At 39.0% G+C, this 18,736-nt stretch overlaps 1 protein-coding gene across 2 annotated transcripts in view; it reads right to left on the bottom strand.

Annotated features, from left to right (window-relative positions):
* LOC133568177 (septin-7-like) overlaps positions 1-18,413 on the bottom strand; it is a 119,232-nt gene extending 100,819 nt beyond the window's left edge. Inside the window, exons 1-3 of one of the 2 annotated variants that reach the window (XM_061919922.1) lie at positions 18,325-18,413; positions 18,133-18,191; positions 4,144-4,243 (exon numbers count right to left, since the gene is read on the bottom strand). In XM_061919922.1, the coding sequence (XP_061775906.1) occupies positions 4,144-4,243; positions 18,133-18,171 (139 nt within the window). In that variant the 5' untranslated portion in view covers positions 18,172-18,191; positions 18,325-18,413. The remainder of the gene's footprint in view (positions 1-4,143; positions 4,244-18,132; positions 18,192-18,324) is intronic. The other variant, XM_061919923.1, reaches the window with a different exon arrangement.
* Between the last annotated feature and the right edge of the window lie 323 nt (positions 18,414-18,736).

The raw sequence follows: 18,736 nt of genomic DNA, 5'->3' as shown, positions 1-18,736 counted from the left end.
TAATGTTTATGTTCAGATTGAGGTATGTTTCTTAATGGGTAACAACATTAATGTGTCTTGTTGTCTTGTTAGCATTTAGGCTAAAGATCAAACAACAGCTTGTCCGTGAGTTTTTCAAACTGGTCAAAACCGTGATACTAATAAATAAAAAAATTGAAAATAATAATAAAAGGTTGAGTTTAAGTGCGGTTAACATTAATACCGTTTATCCATACAGCCCTATGATATGCCCTCCGTCACTATTTTTTAAATTGGCAATTAAAAGTTAATGAATGCACACATTTGAATTAATTTCTATTTTCTCCAATCCATACAGTTGACATTAATATGTATTCAACTGCGGGAAGTATGTATTGTATCCCAATACAATACAGAGCAGGGGATATTTTACCATACAGAGGTTGGGGAGCCCCTTATTATGATGGATGAGGAAACAGTCAACTGCAGATGATTTAGAGCAGGGGTCACCAACGCTGTTGCCCACGGGCACTCACGAGCTTGTTCTAAAAATAGCACACTCACCAGTGAGTTGTGTTTAAAAATGCTATTTGATTGTGTTATTTTTTAATAATCCCGTGTAAGTACTTTCTGACAAGACAAGTTCAAAGGTCGGTATAGTGCAAATTAGGCCTGTAACAATTAACGGTATTAATTTATAAACCGCTGTAAAACTAGTTGGTATTATTGTTTTAAATTAAAATTATGGATGCACCTAGGGCTGGGCGATATATCGCAGGTGTGTCTCTGTGCGATATAGAAAATGACTATATCGTGATATTCGAGTATACATTCTCACGCAGTTGCTTTAAGCTGCGGGCATTACATTGCATGCGTTTCCCAGTCTTTGTCTCTCCTTCTCGCAGAGACGTAAACCAAGCGCACCTTCTTACACACGTCACGTGTGCAACGTCACATGCTCCCGCGGAGCAGAGAGGTAGCGACATGGAAACGTTAGCTGTGATGCAAGCAGAGTGCTGCGAGTGGTAATACGAGAGGTATTACCACTCGCAGATGGTAACAAATTAATCGCATAATTACACAGTATTTTGGATATCTGTGTTGCTGAATCTTTTGCGATTTGTTCATTTAATATGGAGACTATAAAGAACAATGCTGTTGGTGGAAAGCGGTGGATTGCAGCTGTCTTTAGCACCGAGACACAGCCGGTGTTTCTTTGTTTGTTGTGAAGCAGAGCGGTCAAGGGAACATGTTTTCTCTACGTCAACCAGCATGTTTTTGGATGGAGAAATTGTGATATATATCTTACTGGAGACATTAGTGGATTATTCGTCGTCCTGCAGCAGCTGTCAAAAAAGGCAGCTGTGAGCTTGGCTCCTCGGCTTCTCTCTGAGATACTGCGTGTTTACCGCAGCCATCCGACCTCGAGGTATGTCTTTACAATCTTTAAAATCTCACTAAAACACTATTAAAACAATAAGCAAATAAGGGATCTTACAGAATTATCCTCGTAAATGTGTCTAATTACATCTGAAACGCTCACACTGCCGCCAACCACAGCCGTCGCTTTTTTTTCTTCTTTTTCTAGTCCTTCACTATCAATATCCTAATTCACAAATCTTTCATCCTCGCTCAAATTAATGGGGAAATGGTCGCTTTCTCGGTCCAAATTGCTCTTACTGCTGGTGGCTGCCATTATAAACAATGTGAATATGTGTGGAGCCCTGCAACTCATGACGTCACGCGCACATACTTCCGGTAAAGGCAGGGCTTTTCTATTAGCGACCAAAAGTTGCAAACTTTATCGTCGATGTTCTTAGGAAGAATTAATTCCCAAGAAAAACAGCAGGGAGTCCATGTCCGGCGGTGGTTTGCCTTCAAGCGGGAATATGTTCAACATTAATGCGGCAAAAGCGTTGCTACAAAAAGTAGCAGCACTACTAATGTAGCATCATTTGAAAAGTCACTAGAGAATGAGGAGTGCTTGAAACTGTGCATGTCAACATCTACGGCCGGTGCCACACCAACAAAATGCCGAAGCAACTATTTCCAGATTAACACAGTATTAAAAAAAAAAGTCAACAGCTGAAGGAGATAACGTCCGCAGGAACCTATTATGCAGCTCATTTTTATTTGACAGTTATTGAAATATCTTGTGACATCATGCCCAAACGTGCACTTTATTTGTTTTTAACTATTGTAGTGGCGTTCTATGAAATAAAAATAGTACACTTTAATTCTGCATTGTTTTGATATGTCATCTTAGTGACATCATGCACAAAAGTGCACTCATAGCTTGTTTTAAAATGTCTCTGACAATCTTGCACTTTCTGTTTGGAAATGACATGAACGTTTGTGCCACTGCTTAATAACTGTTTATTAAGTATAACTTTGGTAAATTTATTTAGTTGTGATTTCCTTCTCTGCATGAAAGTTTAAAATTAGCATATATCAATACAGTGTGAACAAGAATGATTTAAAGCAGACACATAGAATCACCATACTGCTGCGATTATAGGCATCAAGTGTTCATACAAGGCTAATGTAAAATATCGAGATACATACCGTGTATCGTGACATGGCCTGAAAATATCGAGATATTAAAAAAAGGCCATATCACCCAGCCCTAGATGCACCAAAATGAAACGTTTTGTCTGAAACGGAAAATGAGTAAAACAAGGTCAAAAACTGAAACACCCAAAAATTATTATGCAAATTATAATTACCATTGCATTTATGGCTATGACTGTGTACTAACTAACCTCAGTAAAATCAATGCATTGCAATATTAAAGGCCTGCTGAAATGACATTTTCTTATTCAAACGGGGATAGCAGGTCCATTCTATGAGTCATACTTGATCATTTCGCGATATTGCCATATTTTTGCTGAAAGGATTTAGTAGAGAACATCGACGATAAAGTTTGCAACTTTTGGTCGCTAATAGAAAAGCCCTGCATTTACCGGAAGTATGTGCGCGTGACGTCACGAGTTGCAGGGCTCCACACATATTCACATTGTTTACAATGGGAGCCACCAGCAGTAAGAGCAATTTGGACCGAGAAAGCGACAATTTCCCCATTAATTTGAGCGAGGATGAAAGAATCGTGAATTAGGATATTGATAGTGAAGGACTAGAAAAAAGAAAAAAAAAAGCGACGGCTGTGGGCGGCGGCAGTGTGAGCGTTTCAGATGTAATTAGACACATTTACGAGGATAATTCTGGAAGATCCCTTATCTGCTTATTGTTTTAATAGTGTTTTAGTGAGATTTTAAAGATTGTAAAGACATACCTCGAGGTCGGATGGCTGCGGTGAACACGCAGTATCTCAGAGAGAAGCTGAGGAGCCAAGCTCACAGCTGCCTTTTTTGACAGCTGCTGCAGGACGACGAATAATCCACTAATGTCTCCGGTAAGATATATTTCACAATTTCCCCATCCAAAAACATGCCGGTTGACGTAGAGAAAACATGTTCCCTTGACCGCTCTGCTTCACAACAAACAAAGAAACACCGGCTGTGTCTCGGTGATAAAGACAGCTGCAATCCACCGCTTTCCACCAACAGCATTGTTCTTTATAGTCTCCATTATTAAATGAACAAATCGCAAAAGATTCAGCAACACAGATGTCCAAAATACTGTGTAATTATGCGATTAAAGCAGACGACTTTTAGCCGCTAGTGGTGCAGCGCTAATATTTCCTGAAAGTCCATGACGTCACGTATACGCGTAATCATTCCGCGACGTTTACAACAAGAAACTCGCGGGAAATTTCAAATTGCAATTTAGTAAACCAAAAAGGCCGTATTGGCATGTGTTGCAATGTTAGTATTTCATCATTGAAATATAAACAATCAGACTGCGTGGTGGGTAGTAGTGGGTTTCAGTAGGCCTTTAAGATCGTTCCTTCAAAGAACAAAACAATCATAAAATTATGGAAATATAAAAATTAAAAAAAATTAGGGAAATATCAAAATACAAAAAAATAGTGAAATAGAAATAATAACGTACAGGTCAAATTCTGAATGGCATCAGAGACGAAGTCGACGCACTTGGTGGTGCTTTCTTTTTTTGCTCCACACAAAGACCCCGGGATCGAACCCGGTACCTTCATATTGTGAGGCATATACACAAACATACAACATGAAAAACAGACTGTGTAGAATGAAGAGGTTTTCTACTTACCGACAACCATCAATGTAAACTCAAAGCCTCTTTTAACCGACTTGCGATACACCTGGTTGGGAAGATTGGCAAATCCTACATAGCCCTCCAGATTCCGCTGCTGGTCGATAAACACAGAAATGCACCGATTTAGTATAGGCAACAGAATGCATCAAACACTTACAGACTGAATTCAGATTGGTCTTTGCCATAGTCCAGTCCTTCTCAAATAGCGGGGCGCGAAAGTGTTGTCTCCTTTAATGGTAATAGGCTTGCAATGTTATGCAGTGGAATAGTTATAACAACTTTATTGACAAATCATACTATTTATAGTCACGGTGGAGAGTTGTGGGGCAGGGCGGATACTTGAAGGGAGTCATGCACGACTTTGTTGTATTTTGCAGAAAGTGTGATGCTTTGAAGAAAAAGGGTGGAAAGCAAATAGTCCTAGGGATAAACAAATTTAACTAGTAGGGATGTAACGATTAACGATGGTAATGAAAACCGCGCTAAAGTTCCCAAAAGTTAGCATTACTTTTTTAAAATTAAAATCATCGAAAAATAGTGGTTAATAACTGAACATTGATGAACTTATGGACCGACTAGCAATAGCTTGCTTGTTAGCTTAAATGCTAACAAGAACACAAAAGGCATTAACGTCTTTCTCCATTAAGAAATGTCATGTCTATCTGTGTTGGCGCTGCAATGAGGTGGCGACTTGTCCAGGGTGTACCCCGCCTTCCGCCCGATTGTAGCTGAGATAGGTGCCAGCGCCCCCCGCGGCCCCAAAAGGGAATAAGTGGTAGAAATGGATGGATATCCCAATCTAAACTTGTATGAACAACTCAGACATGTTTCAAACTCAAGGCCTGAGGGCCAGATCTGGCCAGCCATACATACATTATATACTAGGGGTGTAACGGTACACAAAAATTTCGGTTCGGTACATACCTCAATTTAGAGGTCACGGTTCGGTTCATTTTTGATACAGTAAGAAAACAACAAAATATAAATTATTTGGTTACTTGTTTACCAACTTTGTAAACAATGGCTTTATCCTTTTAACATTGGGAACACGATAATAATTCTGCCCACGTTAATCAACATTAAACTACCTCAAATTGTTGCTCAGATTAAATAAAATGACAAAACTTTTCTTCTACATATAAAAAGTGCAACATTAAACAGTTTCAAGTCAACTCATCATGCTTAATTTATCACAGCATTTGGGAAGACTGTAGTTGATTTTTATTACGTAAATGTTATATTTTTATCAACATGTGATAACTGGGACCGTGCCATTCAAAGCTTTTCTGTCCGTAAAACGCACGCACACACACACACAGAGAAAAAATTTGCTAACGTTACGCTAAAAGCTAATTAGCCTCCACTTCAAGCCAGAACTGCGAGCGAGCTGAGCTGAAGTTTAAGTTTCTAGAGGGTCAACGGGCTCATAGTGATGTTACTAGTAGTAGACTGGAAGGTTTTTATTATCATTTGGGGAGAGTACGCTGCTTTATGCTCACCTGCTAAACACCTATCTGCTCGACGCTGAAGCATTTACTACATGCGCTCTGAATACGCACTGCAGATTGGCTGTTACCGCTATATATGTAACCAATCAGATGGTTGTGTGGGTGGGACAATGCTGGGTGCTGAGACAGCGGCAGAAGAAGCAAAGCAGCTTGTTAAGACTTTAGTTTAGAAACTCACTCAGTACACCCCGTACCGAACCGGTTCAATACAAATACTCGTACTGTTACACCCCTAATATATACACAAACACACACACATATATATGTATATTATATATATATATATATATATATATATAGGTGTACCTATTGAATAGGGCCCTGAAATCTAAAAAGTACCACTCTCTTCATTGTTATGTTTATGTATTTGTTATGTTTTTCATTTGTACTCACACATAAACACACATACAGTATGAGATGAGATCAATGAGATAAGGTAAGAACATGATATAAACTGTTGTGGAACTAATTCCAATGCAATATGCCAAGGAAATACAATGTTAACACTTTTGTGCAAATACTGTAAGTAGGGTTGCACTTGTCTTTTCAAATGTGTTTATTCTGTAAAGGTATTACTTAAATGTTTGGAATGACTGGTTAATAGTGCTATTAGGAAGGGCAATGCAGCATTATTTTTTTTCCTGCAATTTCAAATGCACTTGGTTTAATAAATAAGTACAGCATTTTAAAAGCATACACAATCTGTGTAAATATATCAGTCTGTGGTTAAAAGGACTTGAACAAACGCGAAACTCAAAATGCAGGACTGGGGACTTGACTGAAGACTTTCCAGTCTTGACTCGGGACTTGCCTGTCTTGACTCGGGACTTGAGAGCAAAGACTTGAGACTTTACTTGTGACTTACAAAACAATGACTTGGTCCCACATCTGTATATTAGTATAAAGACGTTTTTAGGGTCATTTTCACGCTTACTCACTACGCAATACCTCATACGTCAGCAGACAAGAGGAGCTAATACGAACCCCGTTTCCATATGAGTTGGGAAATTGTGTTAGATGTAAATATAAACGGAATACAATGATTTGCAAATCCTATTCAACCCATATTCAGTTGAATGCACTACAAAGACAAGATATTTGATGTTTAAACTCATAAACTTTTTTTTTTTTGCAAATATTAATTAACTTAGAATTTCATGGCTGCAACACATGCCAAAGTAGTAGGGAAAGGGCATGTTCACCACTGTGTTACATCACCTTTTCTTTTAACAACACTCAAACGTTTGGGAACTGAGGAAACTAATTGTTGAAACTTTGAAAGTGGAATTCTATCTCATTCTTGTTTTATGTAGAGTTTTAGTCGTTCAACAGTCCGGGGTCTTCGCTGTCGTATTTTTCGCTTTATAATGCGCCACACATTTCGATGGGGGACAGGTCTGGACTGCAGGCGGGCCGGGAAAGTACCCGCACTCTTTTACTACGAAACCACGCTGTTGTAACACGTGGCTTGGCATTGTCTTGCTGAAATAAGCAGGGGCGTCCATAATAACGTTGCTTGGATGACAACATATGTTGGTCCTGTATGGACCATTCAGCATTAATGTTGCCTTCACAGATGTGTAAGTTACCCATACCTTGGGCACTAATACACCCCCATACCATCACAGATGCTCGCTTTTGAACTTTGCGCCTATAACAATCTGGATGGTTATTTTCCTCTTTGTTCCGGAGGACACCACGTCCACAGTTTCCAAATATACTTGGAAATGTTGACTTGTTGGACCACAGAACACTTTTCCACTTTGCATCAGTCCATCTTAGATGAGCTCGTGCCCGGCGAAGCCAGCGGCGTTCCTTGGTGTTGTTGATAAATGGGTTTTGCTTTGCATAGTATAGAGTTTTAACTTGCACTTACAGATGTAGCAACCAACTGTAGTTACTGACAGTGGTTTTATGAAGTGTTCCTGAGCCCATGTGATGATATCCTTTACACACGGTTTTCGGTTTTTGATGCAGTACCGCCTGAGGGATCAAAGGTCCGTAATATCATCGCTAACGTGCAGTGATTTCTCCAGATTCTCTGAACCTTTTGATGATTTTACGGACTGTAGATGGTAAAATCCCTAAATTCCTTGCAATAGCTCGTTGAGAATTGTTGTTCTAAAACTGTTTGACAATTTGATTACAAATTGGTGACCCTCGCCCCATCCTTGTTTGTGAATTACTTAGCATTTCATGGAAGCTGCTTTTATACCCAATCATGGCACCCTTCTGTTCCCAATTAGCCTGCAAACCTGTGGGATGTTCCAAATAAGTGTTTGATGAGTATTTCTCAACTTTATCAGTATTTATTGCCACCTTTCCCAACTTCTTTTTCACGTGTTGCTGGCCTCAAATTCAAAAGTTAATAAATATTTGCAGAAAAAAAAATGTTTCTCAGTTTGAACATCAAATATGTTGTCTTTGTAGCATATTGAACTGAATATGGGTTGAAAAGGATTTGCAAATCATTGTATTCCGTTTATATTTACATCTAACACAATTTCTCAACTCATATGGAAACGGGGTTTGTATATCAAATAACATACTGGGATAATTGGTTTGAATCAGGAATTGTTTTGACTTCTGCTCAGGAAAATATATATTGAAAAAAATCAAATAAAACTTGGTTAAGAGATTTCAGAGTGTGTTTTTTAAGCAATACCATGACAATAATGATAATCGTGATAATTTTGGTCACAATCTGTGATATGAAATGTTTCTAGCGTTACATCCTTATTATTACTGACTGATGATCTATTTGAGAGTTGGATGGCCGATAATGTCATCCGACTTGACTAATTTTATCAATTAAATAGTATACATTTTTGCAGTGTACCTAGTTGGCAAATCGTGACAGCTCACCAAACATCAATGATTCCCAAGCTCACACCAAAACAAACTTTTCAACATAGTAGGCCTGGGCGCTAAGGCCTAAAAATAAAATAATTTTTTCCCCAAAAATTTGATTTTAAATTTTCTGATTTTTCGCCAAAGTACTTCATCTTACTCCAAGCAAAATTCTTATTATTATAATGTTGATTTAAACTACGGCTGGGCGATACGGCCTGTTTTTAATATCTCGATATCTTTAGGCCATATCACGATACACGATATATAGCTCAATATTTTGCCTTAGCCTTGAATAATACCTGATGCATATTATCACTGCAGTATGATGTTTCTATGTGTCTACATTAAAACATTCTTGTTCATACTGCATTAATATATGCTACTTTTAAACTTTCATGCAGAGAGGGAGACTTTTTAAAACAAGCCATTAGTGCACTTTTTGTGCATGATGTCACTAAGATGACATATCAAAACAACACTAAATTAAAGTGCACTTTTTGTACAGCATGCCACTACAATACTTTAAAACAAATAAAGCGCACTTTTGTGCATGATGTCACACAAGATATTTCCATAACTGTCAAATAAAAATGAGCTGCATAATAGGAAATCATATAGACACATAGAATCATCATTATGGCTGTGATTGTATGTATCAAGTGTTAATTCAAGGTTAGGGCAAAATATCGAGATATATATCGTGTATCGTGACATGGCCTAAAAATATCGAGATATTGAAAAAATGTAATATCACCCAGCCCTACCGATAAGGAAATGAGAAGGCTGGAAACTACGGAAATTACTGGGGTGGAAGATTATGCCGGAAAAAAAACATTTCTCTTATATTTTCTAAATTGTCTGTAACAAAAAAAAATTTAATTTATCAATAAAATCCTTACATCGCCCAGGCCTACAACGTACAAATTCATAGAAAGGGTAAAGTTACACTAATGGGCAAACTCCATTATCCGACATTGTACCATTCAGCTCTCCGACAACCCTCTGCTGCATCCACCATCCCCTCTGGCCATTAATGTCCTACACCCTATGAAGGCCAAAAATTATTGATTGCCGAATTGCATGTCTGTGAGCATTATTTCAGTCCCTGCTATGCATGCTGTGAATGCAAAAAAGTCTTAATTCACTCACATGTTGGACAGTTTCAATAAGATACAACCAGGGTTGTATGGCATACAGGTATTAGTATAGTACCGCGTTACTAATGAGCCATATTCGGTACTATAGCGCCTCATGTCATTGGTGGTTTACGAGCAGACGAGCATGTTCGGCAGCGCACAATCACAGAGTACTTACAAACAGACAATGTATGTAGCTAGAAAAGGTAGAACGGACAAATTTTGCCTTAACAACTAAAGATAAAGGTGAAGTTATAACACTGGTACACCCACCGGAAGAGGTGCTTTAAAGACATGGCTAGCCAGCTAGCGGCTAAAGTTCAGCCGTAGAACTTCTAAATCACTGATCCTCGCCTCCGTGGCGACAAATAAAGTAAGTTTCTCACAAGTATCATCCCTGCAGGACGAGGAATAGCTAAACATGCTTCACTCCACACCGTAGCTCACCGCCGTCAAAATATAAACAAACGCCATGGTTCAATCTACACCTAACATCCACTGTAATGATACAAAGTACAGGAGCGTTTTAGTCAATACTACTATGATTACGTCTTTATTTTTTGGTATCACAACATCTTTCGTTTTTTTTTTAAATGTATATTATGTTTATAATCTCAGGAAATACATCCCTGGACACATGAGGACTCTGAATACGACCAATGTATGATCCTGTAACTACTTGGTATCGGAGGGATACCCAAATTTGTGGTATCATCCAAAACTAGTGTAAAGCATAAACAGAAGAATAAAATATTATTAAATTTTAACCGAGTGTAGATAAATCTTGTTAAAAGACAAAGTAAGCAGATATTAACATTATTCTTCTTCCTCCAAACACGACGAGTTGAGTTTATACCGAAAAGGATAGATGGATGATACAGCAAAAAGATTGGGAGAATGTCATGTGGTCAGATGGATCCAAAATAGAACTTTTTGGTATAAACTCAGCTCGTCGTGTTTGGAGGAAGAAGAATTTCCCAAGTTGCATCCCAAGAACACCACACCTACTGTGAAGCATGGGGTTGGAAACATCATGCTTTGGGGTTGTTTTTCTGCTAAGGGGACAGGACGATTGATTTGTGTTAAGGAAAGAATGAATGGGGCCATGTATCGTGAGATTTTGAGCCAAAACCTCCTTCTATCAGTGAGAGCTTTGAATGGTTGACCTAATACTTATTTTCCACCATAATTTACAAATAAATTCTTTAAAATCCTACAATGTGAATTCCTGGATTTATTTTTCACATTCTGTCTCTCACAGTTGAAGTGTACCTATGATGAAAATTACAGACCTCTGTCATCATTTTAAGTGGGAGAACTTGCACAATCGGTGGCTGGCTAAATACTTTTTTGCCCCACTGTATATCTAGATATTTTGCCTTAGCCTTGAATGAACACTTGATGTGACGTGTCTGTTGATTATGTTTTTGTTTGGCCATGTGCTGTTTGTTTTTTGGACTCTTTTTAGTTCCTGGTTGTGCACTCTTGCTCGTTTTGTTTCCATGACTACTCATTAGTTTCACCTGTCTCATGATTAGCACTCACGCACCTGTCACTAATCAGGTCGGTAATATTTAAGCTTGCAGTTGCCAGGCAGTCGGCCTGGCGACATAACCTCCTGGACACCCATGTTATTTGATATCCTTACTACTCATGCCATTGTCATGCTGCCATAGTTTTCTTGCTGCTCGTTTCCTGCCACGTGAGTTTTGTGAATTCTTGTCACAGTAAGTGTTTATTTGTTTCATGTTCATAGTTTTTTTGCCCAAATGCTAGTTTTTGTTTCATTAGTCGAGTTTGTTCTCCGCCTTTGTGCGCGTCTTTAGTTTTGTACCTTTTGTTAGAGTTCAAATAAAATCATGTATTTACCTCCAAGCCATGTCCGATCCTACTTTACTTGCATCTCGTAAAAACAATCACCCTAAGGTCAACGCCCTGACATGATGCTTATAATCACAGCAGTATGATGATTCTATGTGTCTACATTAAAACATTCTTGTTAATACTTCATTAATATATGCTCATTTTAAAACTTTCATGCAGAGAGGGAAATCACAACTAAGTCAATTTAGCAAAACTGTATTTATTAAACCGTTATTAAGCAGTGGCACAAACATTCATGTTATTTCAAAACAGAAAGTGCAAGATTGTCAGAGACATTTTAAAACAAGCTATTAGTGCACTTTTGTGTATGATGTCACTAAGATAACATATCAAAACAACACTAAATTAAAGTGCACTTTTTGTGCAGAACGCCACAAAAATAGTTCAAAACAAATAAAGTGCACTTTTGTGCATGATATCACACAAAATATTTCAATAAGTGTCAAATAAAAATGAGCTGCATAATAGGAAATCAAATATCAGAAATCAGAAATTCGTTATCAATCCCCGAGGGGAAATTAAAATAGTGTATGTCCTTCACTATGTGGTAGGTTACTGCGAGCGTTATCTTGATTATTTTTTTCATACGGTGTTGATCTGGAAATAGTTGCTTTGGCATTTTGTTGGTGTGGCACGGAACGGAGATGTTGACATGCGGAGTTTTAAGCACTCCTTATTCTCTAGCGGGTGACTTTTCAAATGATGATAAATTAGCAATGCTTTTGCCGCATAAATGTTCAACATCTTCCCGCTTGAAGCCAACCCACTGCCAGGCGATGGACTCCGTGCCGTTTTTCTTGGGAATTAACTCTTCCTTTATTTGTTACCAGATTCGCACCTCCTCTCTCTCTCGTATTACCACCCGCACCGCAGCGTTAGCATCACAGCTAAAGTTACCGTGTCGCTACCTGTCTGCTCCGCGGGAACGTGTGATGTTGCACACATAACGTATGTAAGAAGGTGCACTGGTTTAAAGTCTGAGAGAAGGAGAAACAAGAAAGAGTGGGAAACGCAAGCAGTTTAAAGGCCTACTGAAACCCACTACTACCGACCACGCAGTCTGATAGTTTATAAATCAATGATGAAATATTAACATTGCAACACATGACAATACGGCCTTTTTAGTTTACTGAATTACAATTTTAAATTTCCAGCAGAGTTTCTTATTGAAAACGTCGCGGAATGATGACGCGTATGATGATGTGTGCGCGTGACGTCTCGAGTTGGAGGGGACATATTAGCGCAGCACCACTAGCGGCTAAAAGTCGTCTCTTTTCATTGCGCAATTAAACAGTATTCTGGACATCTGTGTTGCTGAATCTTTTGCAATTTGTTCAATTAATAATGGAGAAGTCAAAGTAGAAAGATGGAGGTGGGAAGCTTTAGCCTTTAGGCACACAAACAAACGGTGTTTCCTTGTTTAAAATTCCCGAATGTGAAGCTTTACTATGGATCAGAGCAGTCAAGCGAACATGGATCCCGACCACTTGTCAACCGGCAGGTTTCGGTGAGAAAATTGTGGTAAAAAGTCGCCTCTTACCGGAGATCAGCGGAACTTCTGTCGTGCTGCTGCTGCCCTGACTAATTCCCTCAGAGACTGGCGTCAAGACACCCGTGGACAGACCCCTCCGACTATCAGGTACTATTTAATCTCACTAAAACACTAGCAACACAATAGAAAAATAAGGGATTTCCCAGAATTATCCTAGTAAATGTGTCTAAAAACATCTGAATCGCTCACAATGCAATCGCCTTGTTTTTTTTTTAAACTGATTTACTGATTTTTTTTCTAGTCCTTCGCTATCAATATCCTCAGCCACAAATCTTTCATCCTCGCTCAAATTAAATGGGGAAATTGTCGTTTTCTCGGTCCGAATAGCTCTTTTTGTTGGAGGCTCCCATTATAAACAATGTGAAGATGTGAGGAGCCCTCACCCTTGTGACGTCATCGTCTGCTACTTCCGTTAGAGGCAGGGCTTTGGTCTTAGCACCGAAAGTTGCAAACTTTATCGTCGATGTTCTCTACTAAATCCTTTCAGCAAAAATCTGGCAATATCGCGAAATGATCAAGTATGACTAGGGGTGTTACGGTACACAAAAATTTCTGTTTAGAGGTCACGGTTCGGTTCATTTTCGGTACAGTAAGAAAACAACAAAATATACATTTTTTGGTTATTTATTTACCAAATTTGTAAACAATGGCTTAATCATTTTAACATTGGGAACACTATAATAATTTTGCCCACATGAATCCACATTAAACTGCCTTAAGTTGTTGCTTAGATGAAATAAAATGACAACTTTTCTTCTACATATAAAAAGTGCAACAATAAACAGTTTCAAGTCAACTCATCATGCTTAATTTATTACAGCATTTGGGAAGCCTGTAGTTGATTTTTAGTATGTAAATGTTATATTTGTATCAACATGTGATAGCAGGGACCCTGCCATTCAAAACCAAGCTGCTACATTACTAATGATTAATGTAACTATAGCTGAAAAAATAGTAAAGTAGCAATAGGAGACACTATTCATACCTAAACACCATGGAGTTCATGTAGGCTTAATAATGCACTTACATCATTATATACACTATCAGCGACAGAAACTCTTCATTTAATATAATGTCCTTTTTTGCTGCTTCAGCACACCTCAATCAACACTGTCCTTAACACACACACACACACACACACACCGCAAAATGAGCTAACGTTACGCTAAAAGCTCACTAGCCTTCACCTCAAACAGGACTGACTGCGAGTGAGCTGAGCAGTTTGTTTCTAGAAGTTCAACAAGCTCATAGTGATGTTTAATAAGTAGTTGACTTGGAAGTGTTTAGTATAATTTGGAGAGTCCGCTGCTCACCTGCTAAACGCCTATCTGCTCGACGCTAAAGCGCTGACTAGATGCGCTCTGAATACACTCTGCTGATTGGTTGTTATTGCTACTGTTGGAACCAATCAGATGATTGTGTGGGAGGGACAATGCAGGGTGCTGTGTAGGAGACAGAGGCAGAACGGAGCGGAGCAGCTTGTTATGACTTTAGCATAAGTGGCTACTACATATGTTCGCATGGAACTCGTTCGGTACTCCTCCGCACCGAACCGGAACCCCCATACCGAAACGGTTCAATACAAATACACGTACCATTACACCCCTAAGTATGACACATAGAATGGACCTGCTATCCCCGTTTAAATAAGAAAATCTCATTTCAGTAGGCCTTTAAAGGGGAACATTATCACCAAACCTATGCAAGCGTCAATATATACCTTGATGTTGCAGAAAAAAGGCCATGTATTTTTTTAACTGATTTCCGAACTCTAAATGGGTGAATTTTGGCAAAGTAAACACCTTTCTGTTTTATCGGTGACGTCACTTTCTGACGTCACCGAGGTAACACACCCGCATTTTCCTTTTCACATTACAAACACCGGGTCTCAGCTGTGTTATTTTCAGTTTTTTCGACTATTTTTTGGAACCTTGGAGACATCATGCCTCGTCGGTGTGTTGTCGGAGGGTGTAACAACACTAACAGGGAGATATTCAAGTTGCACCACTGGCAAGAAATCTGCCGCCAGACCCCCATTGAATTTGCCAGAGTGTCTGCACATTTGACCGGCGATGCTAAGACAGACATGGCACAGAGATGTTTGGATAACCTGCAGATGCATTTGCAACGATTAAGTCAACAAAATCACAAAGGTGAGTTTTGTTGATTTTGTTGACTTATGTGCTAATCAGACATATTTGGTCGCGGCATGACTGCCAGCTAATCGATGCTAACATGCTATTTAGGCTAGCTGTATGTACATTTGTAGCTATATTTGCATCCAGCCTTTCCTTCCACCCACATTTAATGCCAAACAAACACTTACCAATCGACGGATTTAAGTTGCTCCTGCACATTTTACCGGCGATGCTATGGCAGACATGGCACAGAGATGTATGGATATCCTGCGACACTCAATCGTTGGTTAGAATGCGATTGCCGAATAGCGTCAATAGCTATTCGCTCAATAGCTATTCGCTCAATAGCTTCAGTTTCTTCTTCAATTTCATTTCCGCTATCAGCCTCCATACTCCAACCATCCGTTTCAATACATGCGTAATCTGTTGAATCGCTTAAGCCGCTGAAATCCGAGTTTGAATCCGAGCTATTGTGGCTATATCTTGCTGTGCTATCAGCCATGTTGGCATCACTAAATGACGTCACAGGAAAATGTACGATGGATTTAAAGATAGCGAAAATCAGGCACTTTAAAGCCTTTTTTCGGGATATTCCACGATGGGTAAAATTTTGAAAAAAACTTTGAAAAATAAAATAAACCACTGGGAACTGATTTTTATTGGTTTTAACCCTTCTGAAATTGTAATAATGTTCCCCTTGAAGCTCTACATCAGAGGTAGGGAACCTATGGCTCTAGAGCCAGATGTGGCTCTTTTGATGACTGCAGCTGGCTCTCAGATTAATCTTATCTTACATTGCTTAACACAATAAGTAATGAATAATTCCACTGGTAATCAGTGTGAAAAATAATGTTCAAAATGCAAAAAATTCTCATGCATTTTTATCCCTCCATCCGTTTTCTACCGCAGTGTTTTTCAACCTTTTTTGAGCCAAGGCACATTGTTTGAGTTTAAAAAATCCGGAGGCACACCACCAGCAGAAATGTATTAAAAACGAAACTCAGTTGACCGTAAAAAGTCGTTGTCACAATTGTTGGATACGACTTTAAACCATAACCAAGCATGCATCAATATAGCTCTTGTCTCAAAGTAGATGTACTGTCACCACCTGTCACATCACGCCGTGACTTATTTTGAGTTGTTTGCTGTTTTCTTGTGTGTGTTTTAGTTCTTGTCTTGTGCTCCTATTTTGGTTGCTTTTTCTCTTTTTTTGGTATTTTCCTTTAGCAGTTTCATGTCTTCCTTTGAGCGCTACTTCCCGCATCTACTTTGTTTTATCAATCAAGAATATTTCAGTCGTTTTTATCCTTCTTTGTGGGGACATTGTCAATTGTCATGTCATGTTCGGATGTACATTGTCTTTGCTCCACAGTAAGTCTTTGCTGTCGTCCAGCATTCTGTTTTTTTGTTTACTTTGTAGCCAGTTCATTTTTATTTTTGCTCTGCATAGCCTTCCTTAAGCTTTAATGCCTTTTCATAGGGGAACTCACCTTTTGTTTATTTATGTTTTAAGCATTAGACACCCTTTTTTTTACCTGTACCCTGCCTCCCGCTGTTTCCGACATCTACAAAGCAATTAGCTCTAAACAGCACCGACCACTCAACACCACATCATTTTTAGACTGTAATTACTGGTTAGCAAAAAATATTTTTAACCCATATAGGTGAAATTAGATAATCTCACGGCAGAGTGGTTGAAAAAGACTGTTCTACCGCACCTGTTCAAGAAGTCAAGAATGGTAAGAAGTATTTTATTCATTATTAGTTAGCTTCAGAATAAAAATGTTATTAAAAAGAATAACAAACGTGTAATACCCTAATGTTGGTTTTACATAAAAATGAACACATTTAGTTGTATTCAATGTTTAAAAAACATGATATGGCTCTCACGGAAATACATTTTAAAATATTTGGCTTCCATGGCTCTCTCAGCATTCACGGGGAGAACATGCAAACTCCACACAGAAAGATCCCGAGCCTGGATTTGAACCCAGGACTGCAGGAACTTCGTATTGTGAGGCAGACGCACTCCGGGTATTCCGGCTTCCTCCCACTTCCAAAGACATGGACCTGGGGATAGGTTGATTGGCAACACTAAATTGGCCCTAGTGTGTGAATGTGAGTGTGAATGTTGTCTGTCTATCTGTGTTGGCCCTGCGATGAGGTGGCGACTTGTCCAGGGTGTACCCTGCCTTCCGCCCGATTGTAGCTGAGATAGGCGCCAGCGCCCCCCGCGACCCCGAAAGGGAATAAGCGGTAGAAAATGGATGGATGGATGGATGGGGTCTCTCAGCCAAAAAGGTTCCTGGCCCCTGCTCTACATAAAACACGAATGGGAACGAATTCCACTTTCAAAGCTTCAACAATTAGTTTCCTCAGTTCCCAAACATTTATTGAGTGTTGTTAAAAGAAAAGGTGATGTAACACAGTGGTGAACATGCCCTTTCCCAACTACTTTGGCACGTGTTGCAGCCATGAAATTCTAAGTTGATTATCATTTACAACAAAAAAAAATAAAGCTTGTGAATTTGAACATCAAATATGTTGTCTTTGTAGTGCATTCAATTGAATATAGGTTGAAAATGATTTGCAAATCATTGTATTCCGTTTATATTCACATCTAACACAATTTCCCAACTCATATGGAAACGGGGTTTGTGGACCAAACTGGGTAACAATCATAAAATTATTTTTCTCAAGGCTCCAGAACGGCTCTATATGTTTGTTTACTTTCATGCAATTGATACTTTTCAAAGGACTTTATTGTATGTGAGGGTCAGGGTAACATGGCAGAAACAACTCAACCCGACTCGATGAAATAATAAAGTCGATTGAAAGAGGTTATTCCCATCCCCAGTGGGACTGCAACAATAAAAGTTTTAATTTTAATTAAAATAATAAAACAGACTTACAGCAATGCTCTGGACGGCAGCCTCTGGTTTCTCGATCATGATGGCTGTCACCACCCAGCCTGCAATGAACACACAACGACGGAATGCCAACAAAATGACAATGTTTCCGAAGCGATGTGGGATTTAACACGATTGGACGATATCGAATGAATGGAAAATAGCGAAGTTGGCCAAAAAAATGGATGGAATTACACTTGGCTTCTGAACGACGATGACGAGAGGCGAAGGTCTAGGAAGAAAATGATGGTTTCCAGCTCTCTGGTTTTCTTCTTCCTTTGTTTTAATGGCGGTTGGCGAACAACCTTCTGGTGCGCATTACCGCCATCTACCGAAATGGAGTGGGAACGGAGGTGGAGCCCTACTAAAGTGGTTCTCAACCTTCTTTCAGTGATGTACCCCCTGTGAACATTTTTTTAATTCAAGTACCCCCTAATCAGAGCAAAGCATTTTTGGTTGGAAAAAAGATGATAAAGAAGTAACATTTAATAAATCAGTTTCTGATTTATTGAATTGTATAACAGTGCAAAATATTGCTCATATGTAGTGGTCTTTCTTGAACTATTTGGGGGAAAAAAGATATTAAAAAAACTGAAAACTTGTTAAA

This window comes from Nerophis ophidion, linkage group LG14 (genome assembly GCF_033978795.1).
Source record: "Nerophis ophidion isolate RoL-2023_Sa linkage group LG14, RoL_Noph_v1.0, whole genome shotgun sequence".
NCBI lineage: Eukaryota > Metazoa > Chordata > Actinopteri > Syngnathiformes > Syngnathidae > Nerophis > Nerophis ophidion.
Note: the sequence above shows the minus strand (reverse complement) of the source record. Positions and strands in the feature narration are given on the sequence as shown.